The 18641-nt window shown below is 43.7% G+C and overlaps 1 protein-coding gene across 4 annotated transcripts in view; it reads right to left on the bottom strand.

Moving 5' to 3' along the window:
* Positions 1-18641, bottom strand: part of NSMCE2 (NSE2 (MMS21) homolog, SMC5-SMC6 complex SUMO ligase) — a 277542-nt gene that overhangs the window by 24574 nt on the left and 234327 nt on the right. For all 4 annotated transcript variants that reach the window (XR_012514171.1, XR_012514172.1, XM_010344246.3 and 1 more), the window contains exons 5-6: positions 4561-4658; positions 4067-4173 (exon numbers count right to left, since the gene is read on the bottom strand). Coding sequence is in view for 2 of the 4 variants with exons in the window: in XM_010344246.3 (XP_010342548.1) it covers positions 4067-4173; positions 4561-4658 (205 nt within the window). In the remaining 2 variants the exon portion in view is untranslated. The remainder of the gene's footprint in view (positions 1-4066; positions 4174-4560; positions 4659-18641) is intronic.

The following is an 18641-nucleotide window of genomic DNA, read 5'->3' as shown; positions in this document are numbered from 1 at the left end:
CGGAGAAACAACTGTCTCTGTAAGCATTCGGCATTAATCCCACGACATCCTGGTGAGCGAGTTCGGTGTGGCAACACCCGATCTTCAGCTGCTGCATCATCACTGTGCAGGAGTCAGACCTTCAGGCCTCCATGGAGCAGCTGGGTCCCCACCTCCAGGCACTGCCTGGCCAGAACATTTCACCGCAGTACGGGGTAAGCACAAAGGTGACTGCTGAGCAAAGGGAACTGCGATTGGGGTCCCACAAGGCTGTGGGGAACCTTGGTCTCTGCAAACACTCCAGAGGACATGATTCTGGGAGTTCCTGGATCTGTGTCCCAAGTCTTAACAGTTCCTAGAGCTGGGTCCCAAAACTTCCAACGTTTAGCCCGCAAACTAGAGAGAGAAAGTCTATAGATACCTCTGGAAACCTGAGTGGGAGGGATTCCTGTCATACCTCAACACAGTCATTCTGTCCTACACCCCCTGAGTCTAAAATCATGTGTCACTAAGCGGCACAGGCAGTGATAACAACTCTATCAGTCTCTGTCTCCACAACCCTACTGCTATTTGCTTAGCACTCTCCACTCCCCAAAGAGCTTTCACCTAAGTGCTTTTATGTCTCTTCTGCCAAGAAATGTGCTAGTCCAGACCTAGAATGGAATTCCCTACCATTTCTTTGCCCCTGAAATGCTGTGAAATGCTGATGTTATTTCCATTTTACAGATGAGGAAACCGAGGTGGGAAGGCTGAATGGCTTGTTGGTTAAGTGTTGAAACAGGAATTCCAAAGCACAAAGCTGGAGTTCTGCTGTCAAATGACCCATTTCTATTCAATCCACTTTATTCTACATGCTTTTTTTTTTTTTTTTTTTTTTTTTTTTTGAGACGGAGTTTTGCTTTTGTTGCCCAGGCCTGAGTGCAATGGCGTGATCTTAGCTCACTGCATCCTCCTCCTCCTGGGTTCCAGTGATTCTCCTGTCTCAGCCTCCTGTGTAGCTGGGATTACAGGCATGCCCCAACCTGCCTGGCTAATTTTGTAGTTTTAGTAGAGATGGGGTTTCTCCATGTTGGTCAGGCTGGTCTAGAACTCCTGACCTCAGGTGATCTGCCCACCTCGGCCTCCCAAAGTGCTGGGGTTACAGGCATGAGCCACCACGCCTGGTCCCTCTACATGCTCTTAAATGTGACTTTTTAAAAAACCTTTCCTGTTCTCAAACAAACCACCCCCCCTAAAAAAAATGTGGCCAAATTGGAAATAATACTATGTGAGAATCATAAGGTTGGGAGGCCAAGGTGGGCAGGTTGCTTGAAGCCAGGAGTTTGAGACCAGCCTGCCCAACGTGGTGGAGCCCTCTCTCTACTAAAAATACAAAAATTAGCTGGGCATGATGGTATGTGCCTGCAATCCCAGCTAATTGGGAGACTGAGGCACGAGAATTGCTTGAACCTGGGAGAAGGAGGTTGTACTCCAGCCTGGGAGACAGACTGAGACTCTGTCTCAAAAAAAAAAAAAAAAAAAAAAAAAAAAGAAAAAAAAATCATAAGGCAGCTTTATTTTTAAGATAATAAACAGGCTTATTGTTAACAGATATATTTTAGGAAATTATTCTAACCACTGTGCTTGGCTGGGGCTAAAGTCTTAACAACATTATCCTGACTCGGGCCAGCGCAGAGAGGCTTCCCAGGGCCTGAAGCTTGCACAGTGAAATTCAGGCAGTGGCCAGAACACAATGGACCTGGAGCTCCCGTCTAAACAAACAAACATAGCTAGGACAATCTAGGAGGAAGAAATGAGACGATGTGTCATGGACATTTCTAAACAAAGAGAACCCAGAACTACTCATCACTCTAACATGCATCATGGGAAATGACACGACTTTATGCTTAATCAGAAACCTCTAGAGTCAGTTTCAAGAAGGCCCTGAGTTCTAATCTATTGCTGCTCAAATGCACCTGGTCTTTGGAACCCTGCTTATCCCGCCCATAAGTTCCCATGAGCCTCTACTCCTTATCACTCCTCCTGGCTCCTGGCTATGTTTTAGACTGGTTTGCTAGGGTCTTCTTCCACTGACTGATCTTTTCTGGGGTCAAAAAAGTACTTTTTTGAGGGTTGGCATCAGGCTGTGTGCCAAGTGCTGAGGCATCACAGTTAGCAGAATGCAGCTCTGGCCTCCCGGAGCTCGGGCGCAGGCCTGGGTCCTGGCTTGTTGTTTCTCTGCTGGCAAATGCATCTGTTCCACAGGTGCATCTGATGCCAACCCTCAAAAAAGCACTTTGTTGGCCAAAGGACATTAGAAAAACAAAGTGTGTAATAAAGAGGATGCATCTCAACGTGATGTCCCTTCTGGGAGTTACTACTCCCCATCCTGCAACTTGGTGGTGAGAAATGTGCTTTGTATCAGTCCCTGCTCTCTTCACATCTGACTCGAGGAGAATATCACATACTTTAAGAAAGAAGGGCTGTTGAACAAAACAAACTAGGAATACCTATTCTTAGCAATGATTTTGCTTTTCAGAGAATGAACACAGAATACATTCAGTAGAAAGAGAAAGCTGGAAGGCCAGAAGCCAAGAAAATTATATTCACAGGGAACATGACAGGTTCACTAAAGAAATCTGACATTTCGGCCGGGCGCGGTGGCTCAAGCCTGTAATCCCAGCACTTTGGGAGGCTGAGGCGGGTGGATCATGAGGTCAAGAGATCGAGACCATCCTGGTCAACATGGTGAAACCCCGTCTCTACTAAAAATACAAAAAATCAGCTGGGCATGGTGGCGCGTGCCTGTAATCCCAGCTACTCAGGAGGCTGAGGCAGGAGAATTGCCTGAACCCAGGAGGCGGAGGTTGCGGTGAGCCGAAATCGCGCCATTGCACTCCAGCCTGGGTAACAAGAGTGAAACTCCGTCTCAAAAAAAAAAAAAAAAAAAAGAAATCTGACATTTCAACTATAAGTCAGAAACTCAAAACAGACCAAAATGTACTAAGAATGTCTATATTTTGCAACAATTAGGCTGCAAAGCCACTATTCTTCTAGAATAAACAGGATAAGTTACTAACCTTAATGACCATCAAGATAGCTACAGTCTCTAATATATTATCTCTAAGTCCACACCCAGATGAGGAGTGCTGGGGAATTCCAATTCTAGGTCCAGCAAATTTCTCAGCAGTGGACAAGCAAGACACACATCAAAGGAACTGTTATCAGAAGTCAATTGAGAACTAGTCACACCTGCAATTCCATTCCTGCAGCAAACCCATGATAAGAGCAAAAGAAATGTCAAACTGAGTCAATGCCAGTCAGTCTGGCTAACTCAGGATTCTATGTTATTACAAAAACAGAGCATGGTCCTCTGTGGTCACGGGAAGAAGGGAAGGAAGATAAGATATGTATGTGTGTGTGTGTGTGTGTGTGTGTGTGTGTGTGTGTGATGTATAAAGATAAATAATATGATATTCATATAAAATAACATAGTATGTAACATATGTATATTTTTAAAGATTCTTTAAAACTTCCAATTAAAAAAATAATTTATTATCATGAGTTATCCATGAATTTACTGAAACCTTGTTTTTTGAGACAGAGTCTAGCTCTGTTGCCCAGGCTGTAAGTGCACTGTCACAATCTCAGCTCACTGCAACCTCTGCCTCCTGGGTTCAAGAGATTCTCCTGCCTCAGCCTCCCAAGTAGCTGGAATTACAGGCACCTGACACCGCACTTGGCTAATTTCTGTATTTTTAGTAGAGACAGGGTTTCACCATGTTGGCCAAGCTGGTCTCGAACTCCTGACCTCAGGTGATCTGCCTGCCTTGGGTTCTCAAAAGTGCTGGGATTACAGGCGTGAGCTACCATGCCTGGCCTTATTCTGTTTTGAGGGTGTGGTTGAAGTTCCCTCAGCTTCTTCCTGAACAGATTACTAATTTTTTCCTCGTGTATTGTTTTTCCAGAAAGCCCACTTCCATGTTTACAGAATTCGGGAGGTGAACGGAACTTAGAGACACTGAAGTGTCTTTTCCTCTAGTGTGAGCACCCATCTCTGAGTGACTACCAGAAGGAAAGGCTCCACTTCCTTCTCCGCTCCACTCACCATGCCTTTTTCTTCCGCCTGTGCTTGGACTCAATCATGCGAACAATGGCTTCCTCTTCGTAGGTGTGGCCACACACTTTATTTTTCACTGGCTTCTTCATTTCCAACTGTAATCAAGGAGATGCTGATTTCAGGAATGTTAACGATCAACTTCCAGTAGCTGTTTTTTCCTAGTCCTGTGCTATGTTTCACCCTCGCCCCCTTTCATGGCTTTAGATAATGATCAGGGTTTAGAAAAGGAAAAGCAGGGAATCCAGTCAGCACTGTCACTTGGCCTGTGGGCCAGGACTTTAGTCCCAGATCCTTAAGGGCACCATTGGCTGACAGCTCTCTCCAGACCAAGAACCTCGCACGGATTCTCTTCAACCCCCAGCCCTTTTCTTTTCTCCCTCTTTCACTCCCTAAGTGAAATCAAACCAGAAAGCAAACAGGAACCTTTCTGCCTCTGTGGAGTGACTTGTGTTTCTTTCAGGGGAAGGACGAGGAAGCAGTACCTGTGTAATGGGGCAGATGAAGTTGGTCTGACTTTGGGTCACAATCATATCTTCATCCACTCCTGTTCCGTCAGCCTCTCTGTCAGCTTGAAGACCACCTGGAGGAAAACGGAGAGTTGGTTAACCTCTCTGGTCTAATGTCAAGAAAAGGAAGGAACAGAAGGAGGGGAGGGGAGGAGTTTCTGAGGGTGCATTTGGTGTTGGCCCCATGTAGGCACTGGATGAACAGAAACTCTTTTTTTCAGAGGACACTACAGGGTACCACATTCTGAGGTTCACAGCAGTACAGTTACAGAGAAAGTGACCAAGAGTGTGGCTTCAGAGTCAGAGAACAGACCTGGTTATCTCTTTCTTGTCCAGCGATGAGACCCTGGGCTAGCAAAGTGCCCCACTTTTAAAAAGCCTCTGCTTTACAGACTTGTTGCAAAGATTAAAAGAGATGAAGAATGTGGTATGCTCTGGACAGCTCATAGTACAAAGTAATAGTCAATAAATAGTCATTACTATTCGGCATAGTACAGGGCTTCTCAAACTTTTTAGTTGTAGGTATGAATTCTTTAAAGCCTTTTCTATGTGGGTTATATCTATCAATATTTAGCATATTAGACATTAAGACTGAGGAATTTAAAATTTATTAGAAAATAATAATAATCCCACTACATGTTACTAATGTTACTATAAACGACATTTAAAAAGTTCAAATTGGCTGGGTGTGGTGGCTCACGCTTGTAATCCCAGCACTTTGGGAGGCCAAGGCGGGTGGATCACAAGGTCAGGAGTTTCAGACCAGCCTCACCAACATGGTGAAACCTCGTCTCTACTTAAAATACGAAAATTAGCTGGGTGTGGTGGCAGGCACCTGTAATCTAAGCTACTCGGGAGGCTGAGGCAGGAGAACCTCAGCCTTGAACCCTGGACGTGGAGATTGCAGTGAGTGGAGATTGTGCCATTGCACTCTGGCCTGGGCAATGGAGTGAGACTCCATCTCAAAAAACAAACAAATAAACAAACAGAAATAAAATGATATTTAACAGGGAGTGTACCATGTTATAGTATGTTTGCTGTGGGATGGGGTCTCTGGAAATTATATTGCTCATGCCTAGATGAGTTTTCACACTTCTCAGGGCCTGTCTGTGGTATTCATAGTGCAAGAGTTAGACTCCTAAGGGGGTTCCTTTATCAATTCATTGACTCTTCACCATGGCTCGGTAAAGTTGAACCTGTAAAGAAAAAAGCCAGGGAACATGCCAGGAGCTGTCCGTCTCTTGGATTCACTTTTTAAAGTCTCCTGTGGGCTGTGGCCTCCCATTTCTGATCGCGTGTTTGGTAGTAAAAATAGAAGGATCTCTTTGCTAATTTTGCACACCATTTATTCTGAACGGATGGCTGGTTTCTGACTGTATACGTTATACCATAGAATTCACCAGAAAATCTGTTAGATGAATAACAGAGTTCAGCTGATGTGAAAGACTGTGGGTTTGTTTGCTATTTTCTATTTTTAAATTTCAAAAGGTAGAGGAAGTAAGTAAGCACAACTCAAATACAATGCCAACCACTGGCAAAGGCTGAGTGGGGAACTTCAAAATTGTAGGTGGCTGCCAGCATCAGTGATCACGAAAGAAGAAGGTAACAAAAGTGAGACTGGGGAAGAATGTCACCAGTGAGTAAGAGACCACAGACCAAGGGTCTAAAAAGAGAAAGATACTCAATAGGTAAACTTCCCTAGAGACAGAACATTTCCTCACTCTCAATCTATATTTATAGAAATTGACATTAGCCTTGGGATTCTCCAGTGTGCTAACAAAAGGTCACATCTGGCAACAAATACCACTTACACTGATTTAGATGACCCAAAGACAAAATTCTGTGATAAGCCTGGTAAGAGGAAGATGGGGGAGAAAATACTGATCATCTACTAGAATCATGGAAGTTTTAAGTCAAGGTTGTCTATCCTAAGTCTGGCATTTACCTGAGAAAATCGAGATCCAAAGAAAGTGTAGGTTGCGTCCAGTCACACAGGAATTTAATAAATCAATGTGCTGTTCTATTTTCTTGGACTCATTCATCTGAATATTAAAATCTATGTATTGGTTCTGGGAGCTCCTCTGCTCCCAAATCATTACTTCATTGATAATAACACTTGAAATGTATTGAATGTTATATAGCAGTTACTATGCGAAGCACTTCATATACATTATTTCATTTATTCATATACATTTATTTCATTTCCTAACAATATACGCATGAAGAATGCCTATATTGTTATTCCTATTGTGTAGCAAGACAATTGAAGCCCCACCATATATATATATATATATTTTGAGATGGAGTCTCACTCTGTTGCCCAGGCTGGAGTGCAGTGGCACAATCTTGGCTCACTGCCACCTCTGCCTCTCGGGTTCAAGTGATTCTTGTTCCTCAGCCTCCTGAGTAGCTGAAATTATAGGTGCCCACCACCACACCTGGTTAATTTTTATAATTTTAGTAGAGACGGGGTTTCACCATGCTGGCCAGACTGGTCTCGAACTCCTGACCTCAAGGGATCTGTCTGTCTCGGCCTCCCAAAGTGCTAGGACTACATGCGTGAGCCACCATGCCCAGCCAACCCCACAACATTTTTAAGGCAAATGTAGAAAATGTTTGCCTTACAATGAAACAATAATTGGATTAAATCAGTTTAATCTTTAGTAAAGAGATTATAAAATTTTCCTAACTCTAAGTAGAAAAACAGCAAAGTAGTCATATTATTTTCTGTATACATAGATGATGTTGTGAGAAGCATATACTGGCTGTCAACTTCTGACTGATGGATTGATCTTGGACCTTTACTTGAACTCCAGATGCCTGGGCCCAGGGTGCCCCAGCACTGTGCTGAGGCAGGAAGCCTGCACAAGAACTAACATTTACAGTGCACCCATGAGGGATGGAGCAAGGTAGAGTTAGGTGACTTGAATACGTTTTTGTTGTTGTTTTTGGTATCACGAAATGAACATCAAAAAGGAGAAACCATAGACATGTTTGAAGCAGTTATTTTCAAAGGTCTGTAAATGTGCTCCAGTGATGTAAAGTTGGGTGTGAGGCGTAGTGACGACATTGGACCCCAAGATGTAAGTTCCCAGTTTCTGTGGCTCATCAGTTATGACTCAGGGAAGAGCCAAGCAGCTCTGCCTTTGGTCCTCTTCTTCTCAGTCACCATCCATTGAGTTGTTCAAAGCCAAAGCCTTTGGAATCTTTCTTGGTTATTCCCTTTTCTTCATTCCTCATATCCAATCCACTGGCAGGTTCTCCCAACTCTGGTTCTAAACCATATTCCAAATCCAACCCCTTCTCCCATTCTCTACTTCATGCCTTGGCCCAAACCACTACTGCCTCCCGCCCAGCCCTCTGCAGTTGCTTCCCAACTAGTGTCCCTCATCAAGGGCCACCGCCTCCCACGTCCTCCTCTTGCAGTGGCCTAGACAGCGCTGTGTAACTGTCCCTGACAACCTAATATGGTTTGGTTGTGTCCCCATCCAAATCTCATCTTGAATTCCTGTGTATTGTGGGAAGGAACCGATGGTAGGCAATGGAATCATGGGGGCAGATCTTTCCAGTGCTGTTCTTGTGATAGTGAGTAAGTCTCATGAGATCTGATGGTTTTAAAAAGAGGAGTTTCCCTGCACAAGCTCTCCCTCTCTTTGCCTGCCACCATGTAAAATGTGACTTGCTCCTCCTTTGCCTTCCGCCACGATTGTGAGGCTTCTCCAATCATATGAAACCATAAGTCCATTAAACCTCTTTTTTTCCCCAGTCTCGGGTACATCTTTATCAGCAGCAAGAAAACGGACTAGTAGACACAACCTCTCTGCTCAGTTGCCCTGTCTCCCACCATGCTCAAGGCACACTGGCCTTTTCTGTTTCTGGAACATGCCAAGCTCCTCCTGTCTTTGAGTCTTAACACTAACTTCTCTGGAATGCTCTTCCTCCTGCTCTGTGCCTGTCCTATTCTTTCTTGTCATTTTAAAATGTCAGTTTAAATGTCATCTCCTTGGTGAGGCCTTCTCTGATGTCCCAAGCTAAAGAAGCCACACAGACTTTCTCTATCACACCACTCTTGTTCTCTGCATAGCACGTCCCTAAGTGCTCATTTTCTGCCTTTCTTCCCCGCTACCCCCTCCCTCATTCTCTTCCAGGAAAGCAGGGCCTTCATTCTCTTGCTCATGGATGTTTCCTAGAGTTTAAAATAGTCCTTGGCATAGAGTAGTAGGTGTTCAATAAACATCTGACAAGCAAAGTGCCTCATCCAACAAGGCAGGAGTGGGCATATTTTTCACAAGATTACACTTAACATATTTAGCAGACGTGGCAACAAAAACACATACACACATCCTCACACAATGATGATTTTATAGGTTTTAGCCAAATAACAGAACTTCACTCTTGCTTGGGGCGCAGCCCTGGACCCTGAATTACATGTCAAAGGCAGGAAGTAAATATAAGCTTGAAAATTACAGTAGGCTGTGTGGTAATTACAAAGGAGAATCCAGACATGGTCTTGTGGTCAGAAAATACATTTGGTACTGGCCACACACAGCCCTAGCATTAGTCATTTATCTGTCTTCAGGCATCCCAAATTTGGCTACCAGTTAGAAAGTTGTATGCCAGCTGGGAATAAAATTTAATTGCTATGTACTTTTTCAATTAGGCTGGAACATTTTTTTCTTTCTTTTTTCTTTGATAGAGACAAGGTCTCACTGTTGCTGAGGCTGGTCTTGAACTCCTGGACTCAAGGGATCCTCTCCTACCTAGGCCTTCCAAAGTTCTGGATTGTAGGCATGAGCCACCATGCCTGGCCTAAGCCTGAACATTTTCCTAAAAGCACTTTTCTCTTGAAATTATGAAAGTAGCATATGAAAAAAACACTTTACATTGTTGCCTACTTGAAATGCTTACTTGACTGCCCATGTTATTTTACTTGCACTATTCCAAAGACAGTTTATTTGGAAAGGCTGAGCTGGTGCATGGAAAATTTGGGGGCCGTGCTGATGTGCAAAAGCACATTGATTCCAAGTTTGAAATTCTTTAGTTATAGTGTGTGAGTATCTATCTGTGCCAATTCCTGATTTGTTTCTCCTACTTAGTAACCTATAGCTGGGGCTACCAGTGATCCCAGCTGTGGACTCAGACACATCTTGGACTCTAAGTGTTAAGAGATATTTAGCAGGCTCAGTTCTTTTGGTTTGGAATTAAGAGCTGTGGCTGTGTGCACGCATGTGTGTGTGTGTGTGTGTGTGTGTTTTGCTTTGAGATCCACTCCTTGGTACACTTGGGTGTTCAGCTTTGTACCTCAGTTTCTTCATGGGACTGGCAGCCTGTCCTGACTGCCAGCTGTCTGGTTGGGCCAGATTACCATTTTCCCTTCTGCAGAAAACGGAATCTTAGGTTTCTGTATTAGTCTGTTCTCTCGCTGCTAATAAAGACACATCCAAGACGGGGTAATATTTAAAGGAAAGAGGTTTAATGAACTCACAGTTCCACTTGGCTGGAGAGGCCTCCCAAACATGCAAGAAGATGAAGGAAGAGCAAAAGGATGTCTTACATAGCAGCAGGCAAGAGAGATGAGAATCAAGCAAAAGGGATTTCCCCTTATCAAACCATCAGATCTCGTGAGACTTACTCACTACCACGAGAACAGCAGGGGGAAACTGTCCATGATTCGGTTATCTCCCCCTGGGTCCCTCTCACAACACATGGAAATTATGGGAGCTACAATTCAAGATGAGATTTGAGTGGGGACGCAGCCAAACCATATCAGTTCAAATACTCCCTGGCACCAGTTAAGACTCTGCTGCATGTGAACAGCTTTTGCAGGATTCAGATGGAGATCATGATCAGACAGGGCCTACATAAAGAAAGAATCCCCGGCCGGGTGCGGTGGCTCAAGCCTGTAATCCCAGCACTTTGGGAGGCCGAGGTGGGTGGATCACGAGGTCAAGAGATCGAGACCATCCTGGTCAACATGGTGAAACCCCATCTCTACTAAAATACAAAAATTAGCTGGGCATGGTGGCGCGTGCCTGTAATCCCAGCTACTCAGGAGGCTGAGGCAGGAGAATTGCCTGAACCCGGGAGCCGGAAGTTGCGGTGAGCAGAGATCGTGCCACCGCACTCCAGCCTGGGTAACAAGAGCGAAACTCCGTCTCAAAAAAAAAAAAAAAAAAAAAAAAAAAAAAGAAAGAATCCCTAGATGTGACCACCCTCACTAAATGGCAAAGTTCAACAAACATAAACTCAACAAAAATACTTGATGAATACTGGTTTAATTAATATAATGTAATCAGAAAAATGGCTAGCACATAAGGATCTAATAGGTTACTTATTTTGTACATATATTTATTAAAATCAATGTTATATACTTCTGTAATTACAAAATTGTTACTGCTATTATTATTATTTTTACCACTGTTATGAGCTAGGCATGCTTGGTCTTGGCAAAAAGTAATCCTGGCCTTCAGGGAGCTCAGTCACACAGAACAGACACCTATAAAGCAAAGTGTTCTTGTGAAGGTCAGGCATATATACAAGATACTGCAGAGGGAAGGTCTCCAGAGAGAACAGGGTCAGCCTCTCTGAGGAGCTGATGTTTGATCTGGGTCAACGAGGAGGATCCGTCATGTGTATTTTCTGAACAACTCTACTGCCCCCTTAAATGTGAGCGTTTTATTCATCGCCACCTCAGGGCAACATTCTGATCAATGTCCTTCGTCCTTTTCTTCTCTCAACTATAACCCATCCTCATCTCAGAGTTTATGTACGAGAAGAAGCTATCTCTATCTGGTCTGACCCAATGCAACTCAATCCGCCCAACCCAATCTCCAAGGCCAATCTCCCTTCTTTGAAATTTCATCATATCCATGGTCTATATCACCCTCTTAGCTTAATTTTCTTTCTTATCTGTTGTTTCAGGTGAATGGAACTTTCTTTTCCAGATACACCAAAAGCTCCTTGAGGACAAGCACTGTGTGTTCAAGTGAAGCTAACTCAACTAGACTTGCATTTATTGAACACTTGCATCAGATTCCAGGTATAGATACAAAAAGGACTAAAATCGGGTCTGGTAGGAGAGACAGACACAAATATTTACATCCTGTGCGATAAGTGAAATATATACATTTTGTACAAAGTACAAAAGTATCTCTGGAGATAGGGTGAAGAAGAGTCAAGGTGAACCTCCTAGAAGAAGGTAATGACTCAGCCAGCCTCTCCAGGGAGGTGTGATGAGAAGAGGGAAGGATATTGAGGCAATGAGAATGACAGTATTTAGGAACATGGGCTCTGGAAACAGGCCTGCTTTGATTTGCCTGGTTCTATCATTTTATAGCTGGGTGCTCTTGGGGAAATTACTCCATCTTTCTTTTTTTTTTTTTTGAGACGTTGTTTCGCTCTTGTTACCCAGGCTGGAGTGCAATGGCGCGATCTCGGCTCACCGCAACCTCCACCTCCTGGGTTCAGGCAATTCTGCCTCAGCCTCCTGAGTAGCTGGGATTACAGGCACGCGCCACCATGCCCAGCTACTTTTTTGTATTTTTAGTAGAGACGGGGTTTCACCATGTTGACCAGGATGGTCTCGATCTCTTGACCTCGTGATCCACCCGCCTCGGCCTCCCAAAGTGCTGGGATTACAGGCTTGAGCCACTGTGCCCGGCTACTCCATCTTTCTTTGTGTCCATCTTCTCAGCTATGAAATGGAGCTACGAATGGTACTTACTTCATAGTACTGTCTGAGGATTAAGTGAGTTAATGTCTGAAAAGTTCTTAGCATGGTTCCTGGCAAACAGCAAGCTGTAGATAGCTGACACAGCACTATCAGCATCTTCAGTTTTTTTGCTGTCTGCTTCCACTTCCACGGCTCTTTCGACACACTCTTCTGAAGATCTCAAAAGTAAACTGAATGAAGCGTTTCCTCCAAATGAGCTGACATTTGAGTAAGATATACCCTTTCGTGTTATCATGTGCTTATGATTTATCTACTGTTGTTTCAGACATGTCCTTTGTCCTCAACTGACATGTTATTAATTTGCCTCCAGCTATTAAATACTGTCCAAATATTAGGTTTAAAATAATCAAAACCCAGTGCATTCAACTGATAGGACAAAAATCAGTCAGTTAAGATTTAGTCATATGATATCCACTTCAAACTGTAATACTAAAAATACTCCCAAACTGAGCACTTGCATTTAATACCTCTTATAAAAAAGGGCCTGATGATTATCTCTAGGTCACCAAGCAAAAGAAAAAAATTGAATGCACACATTCTATTTCTTTTCTTTCTTTTCTTTTTTTTTTTTTTTTTTGAGACGGAGTCTTGCTTTGTCACCAGGCTGAAGTGCAGCGGTGCAATCTCGGCTCAACGCAACCTCCACCTCCTGGGTTCAAGTGATTCCCCTGCCTCAGCCTCCTGAGTAGCTGGGACTAAAGGCACATGTCATCACGACTAGCTAATTTTTTGAATTTTAGTAGACACGGGGTTTCACCATGTTGGCCAGGATGGTCTCGATCTCCTGATCTTGTGATCCGCCTGCCTTGGCCTCCCAAAGTGCTGGGATTACAGGCATGAGCCGCTGTGCCAGGCCCATTCTATTTCTTTGATCTGAGTAACGAACTAGGAAAACCACATAATGGGAAAAATCTGATCAGCTAGGATTAAGTAGGTCTACAACTTTCCATTATTTACATCCACAGTAAAGTCTGAAGAAAGCAAAGATCAGAAGATAAGGAGCCCCCTTTGTACTCATCTTTTTACGTTCTCTTCTTTTAGAGAGTAGTAAATATCACCTGTGCAGGTACCCAGGACAGTACATGTAAGCTGCTCATATACCTTGTCCATTCTCCATCTTTATCTTGATTGTGTCTCCTCCTCTTCGGTGCCACTGCTGCTGTTCTACTTCAAACCCCCAGCATTTCCAATTTGGATTACGGAAAAAAGTTCTTTATTCATTCTCTGCCTCAGTCGCCCCAGTCTATTCCTTCTATTCCAGCTGGTCATCTTTCTAAAACTATGGCCTTTGGCTGGGTGCAGTGGTTCACTCCTGTAATCCCAGCACTTTGGGAGGCCAAGGCAGGAGGATCACCTGAGGGTGGTAGTTCGGGACCAGCCTGACCAACATGGAGAAACCTTGTCTCTACTAAAAATACAAAAATTAGCCAGGTATGGTGGCGCATGCCTGTAATCCCAGCTACTTGGGAGGCTGAGGCAGGAGAATTGCTTGAACCTGGGAGGCAGAGGTTGCGGTGAGCTGAGATTTTGCCATTTTACTCCAGCCCGGGCAACAAGAGCAAAACTCCATCTCAAAATAATAATAATAATAACAGAACAAAACCATGGCCTTCTAAGCATAACAGCAAGCCTATTCATTAGTTAATCCAGATTAAGTCTCCTCATCTCCTCTCTACTCACTTCAATCCTATGCCCCACATCCATCCTAGACTAACTACAGTTCACCCACATCTGCCATGTTATTTTGTGCTTCTCCTGTTATCTCTTCACCTAGCAATTTCTGACCACCCTTCAGGACTCAATTCAGGCATTTCCTCTGTGACGTGCGAAAGCAGAGGTGACTCCTCCTTAGGACTCCAAGGTACCTTTTGAACCTACTGTCATCATTTGTTTACTTCTCTATCTTCCCTACCAGAATGTGGATTCCTTAAGGGAAGGAACTCTGATTCAGCTTCACATTCTCAATGAGCCAAGCAATGTACAGGAACTTCATAAATGTTTGATGAATGAATCGTTGCTGAAATAAGAGAATGCTTTGAATACTGTCATGTACAAATTTATCACAATAAGAAGATGAAAATAGTGAAGAGGATTGTTTTGAAGACAAACATCTTAGAATAAGACAGTTTGGTCCTTGAGCTAATTATTGCTTTTCCAGAAAGAAAGTCACATTACACCACGTAGGTCATACCATTGTACATTCTCTGTTCCACTTCTGTACAAAAGCAAATTACCAAAAAGAAAGATGATGGAGGTCATAGTAGTCCAAGAAATAAATTACTCCACATATGTCTTTAGATCATCTCTGATTCTATTACCTGGCCTGCAACCATCTATGTCCCCAGAAAAGTACAGTAGTAATCAGTTGCCAAAATGTGTGTGTGTTTTTTTAAGTTTGTTGACTTTGCCAAGGTAAGAAAGACATTTGATTACTGTTGTTTTTATAATAGAGAAACACTAGAGAAGTATAGATATCTGACAGACTGAGAATTTAAGAGAACTAGAATTATGACTCACAAATCTAACAGTTTCTCTAGAATTTTCTTGGGTTAAAAAAATCTGTTATTAAAAATAATCATCATGAGGAAATGCTTATATTACATGAGGTAAAAAACTGAAATTAAAATGCACATGTAGTACAATTAAGCTTTAAAAAATTTTTTTGAGATGGGAGTCTTGCTCTGTCTCCCAGGCTGGAGTGCAGTGGTACAATCTCGGCTCACTGTAGCCTCCACCTCCTGGGTTCAAGTGACTCTCCTGCCTCAGCCTCCTAAGTAGCTGGGATTACAGGCACCTACCACCACGCCCAGCTAATTTTTGTCTTTTTAGTAGAGACGGGGTTTCACCATGTTGGCCAGGCTGGTCTCGAACTCCTGATCTCAGGTGATCTGCACACCTCGGCCTCCCAAAGTGCTGGGCTTATAGGTACAGATGTGACAACTTAGTAAGACAGGTACTTCCTCCTTCACTGCACTTTATCTCAAAATAGAGATCTTCAGAGGTTCTTTACCTTTTATCATTAAAGGAAATGAGAAGCTTTAGAAAACAAATTATGATATCAGGCTAGCTTCATTCTGTTATTTAAGTCTCACATTCTATATAAGCATTTTATTATTGTTTGTCTAGGACTCTGGAATTAGAAGAGACAGAAGAAAACATTATATAAATTTAAAGTATAAATTACTTGGGCATGGTGGCATGTGCCTGTAGTCCCAGCTACTCTGGGAGCTCAGGTAGTTGGATGGCTTGAGCCCAGGAGGTTGAGGCTGCAGCGAGCCCAGATTGTTCCACTGCACTTCAGGCTGGGTGACAGAGCACCCTGTCTAAAAATGAAACTAAAAAAAATTAAAGTATGACATATAACCTTGTAGGGGATCCAAGAAGTTTAAAATACCACAACTGCTTTAAGGCAATACATCTAGAAAATGGAAGGGATTAAAATGCTGTCATAGCCCCTATCTTACCCAAAATTGAAACGCTGCAGTTTTAAAGTTGAGCAATTGTAAATCTTAAAGTTCTCTTTTTTACTATTATGATCTCTGGACTTTATTTCATCATTTGTTTCGGTTTGACTAATTGAATAAACAAATCCATCCACCCTCATTGCCATCAATCCTGCTTAACTCATCAATATTACTTGGTCTCATGAAGAGTACTAGATATAAGAAGCTCAAGCTAAATAGTTAGGCTCCAAATATCTCAGAAATCTTGGTTCCTTTATTCCTAGTGCAAATATACAGTAGTTATGTCACCCACACAGGATGGACTACAACATTTCATCATATATTCCTTCAATCTTTCTTCTCTATACCATTGTTTAAGATGAATTATGGCCAGGCGAGGTGGCTCACACCTGTAATCCCAGCACTTTGAGAGGCCGAGGCGGGCAGATCACGAGGTCAGGAGTTCGAGACCAGCCTGACCAATGTGGTAAAACCCCGTCTCTGCTAAAAATACAAAAATTAGTCGGGTGTGGTGACACATGCCTGTAATCCTGACTACTAAGGATGCCGAGGCAGGAGAATCTCTTGAACTGGGAGGTGGAGGTTGCAGTGAGCCGAGATTGTGCCAGTGCACTCCAGCCTGGGCAACAGAGTGAGACTCCATCTCAAAAAAAAAAAAAAAAAAAAAAGGAAGAAAAAAATTCTTCTTTCTAGTGGCACTATGTCCTCATGTTTTAAAAAAGTCAGGAGAACAATCCCAAAAGGATATTCAATGTGGAAGAAGTTGAAAAGGTCAAAGCCCGAAGGTGCAAATCTAGTGAAGCCTAACAGTCCTGACAACAATGTGGGTGAACCCCCCCCCAAATGTAGCTCATCTCCACAGCCTGGCAAAGTGGTCAGAGCCAACTGGGGGCAGGGCTACCTGAAATTCCGGGAGTAAGGGACCCTCTGATCTGTGCTGACATCTGTACTTAGTTTTCAGGGTCTGGTCTGAAGTCAGCCTAACAGAAAACATACCCCACAAAATCCTGCTGACTGGAAGGAAGAAGTAAAATGAAAGTGAGAGACAGGGAGGGAAAGAGGGAGGAAGAGGGGAGGGAAGGAAGGAGCTAAAGGATGAGGAAAACCTTTATTTCTGCAGAGCCCAAGGGAACACACCACTGAGTCAGTGTCCTGGAACAAAGTCCCTGGGCCCAAGCCTTCCTTCCTCTCACCCACCCACTCCTTGTCCACTTTCCATCCTCTTTAAAATCCTCCCCACATGCAAAGGAAGACACATGACTTCAAAATCAGGATCAGCTTAGGACACAGCTCTTGTGAATGTGTACGACAGATCTGAGTCATTTGTTCATTTTGTAAACATGAAGAAATCACACTTTTCAAACTTCCTCCTTCATGACATTCACAGCGCTTGACAAAATGCTTCCCATGGAACACTGACTCTTTTCCTTACCCACGCCCAAAGGTGTCAAGGGGGACAGACGTTCTTTCTCAGTGAAAGCTCACATATTCCAGGGCAGGTGACAATTATGAGTGAGCACAAGAAGAATTACAGAGAATGTGATGTCTGTGAGCCTAGGCTGTGCCACCCAGAAATACAGAGGACTGAGAAGCAGTCCAGGAGGGCATTTTATCAAGGCCACTGCCTTCCTCTGGGAAAACTTCTCATTCAGGGGCCCCCAGGGTCTCCCTTTAACTCCCCCACCACTAGAGACAATTAACATATCAAATACATCATTCAGAATGATCTGTATGGCTGTTTGCCCCATGAATCTGTAAGCTCCATGGGCAGAGACAGTTGCTTTTTTTTTTTGAGATGAAGTCTTGCTCTGTCATCCTGGCTGGAATGCAGTGGTGCGATTTTGGCTCACTGCAACCTCCACCTCTTGGGTTCAAGCGATTCTCATGCCTCAGCCTCCCAAGTAGCTGAGATTACAGGTGTGTGCCACCATGTCTGGCTAATTTTTTTTGTATTTTTAGTAGAGACGGGGTTTCACCATATTAGCCAAGATGGTCTCAATCTCCTAACCTCATGATCCGCCTGCCTCGGCCTTCCAAAGTGCTGGGATTACAGGTATGAGCCACCGCGCCCAGCCTGAGACAGTTTTTTTTTTTTCATCTCTAGATCCCCAGTGCATTGCACATGGACTCCCGATCCTAAGGGGTCCCTGGTGGCTTCAGATTGGTTCTGCCCACTTTCTACCTCTTCTGCAAAGGAGTTAAAGGAGTGCTCTGCAAGACCCAGAGATAACTGTTCTGTACTTTCATACAGGCGTGGACTTCGGGAGGGTAGGTTAAGCCTGGACCTTGGCTCTACCATAAATTGGGGGATAGGTGTTAAATTTCCCATAGGCTATCACTTTCTTCTTCTCTGTATCATTAGGATACTGTCAAGATGGGATCAAGTGCTTCTCCCTCATGAGAGGGAAAAAACCTAATAAATGAATCAAGGCAGTAACAAAAACCACATAAGGAGAACTCTGGAAATAGTTCCTGAAAGGGCAAGGCAGGGTGACTGGTTGATCTTGCCTTTCATTTTCAAAGCCTACGGGCCTGAGTGCTAGCACTACAGCATACACTCTCCCAGCAGTCGTGAGCGGGGCAAAACAGAGGAAGCAAGAAAGGAGAAAAAGAGAGAAGAAAAAGACTCTCAGAACTTGCTTTATGGATTCTACAGGAAAATATAAAGATCCCAAATGGTGACCTTCCTGAGCCCACAATGAAGAAGATGCGACTGGGTCACTAGCATAGTCTGCAGCCTGGAGTGTGGATGACATCTGGGTCTTGCAGTAGGCAGTCAGCCCGCACCACGTAATGAGTGCTCCTCCCCCAGCACCGCAGCAGGACCAGGCTGTATCTCGGCTCTCAGATGCCTCTAACTA

Source organism: Saimiri boliviensis, chromosome 15, assembly GCF_048565385.1.
Source record: "Saimiri boliviensis isolate mSaiBol1 chromosome 15, mSaiBol1.pri, whole genome shotgun sequence".
In the NCBI taxonomy this organism is placed as follows: Eukaryota; Metazoa; Chordata; class Mammalia; order Primates; family Cebidae; genus Saimiri; species Saimiri boliviensis.
This window is presented reverse-complemented; position numbering and strand designations above follow the sequence as displayed.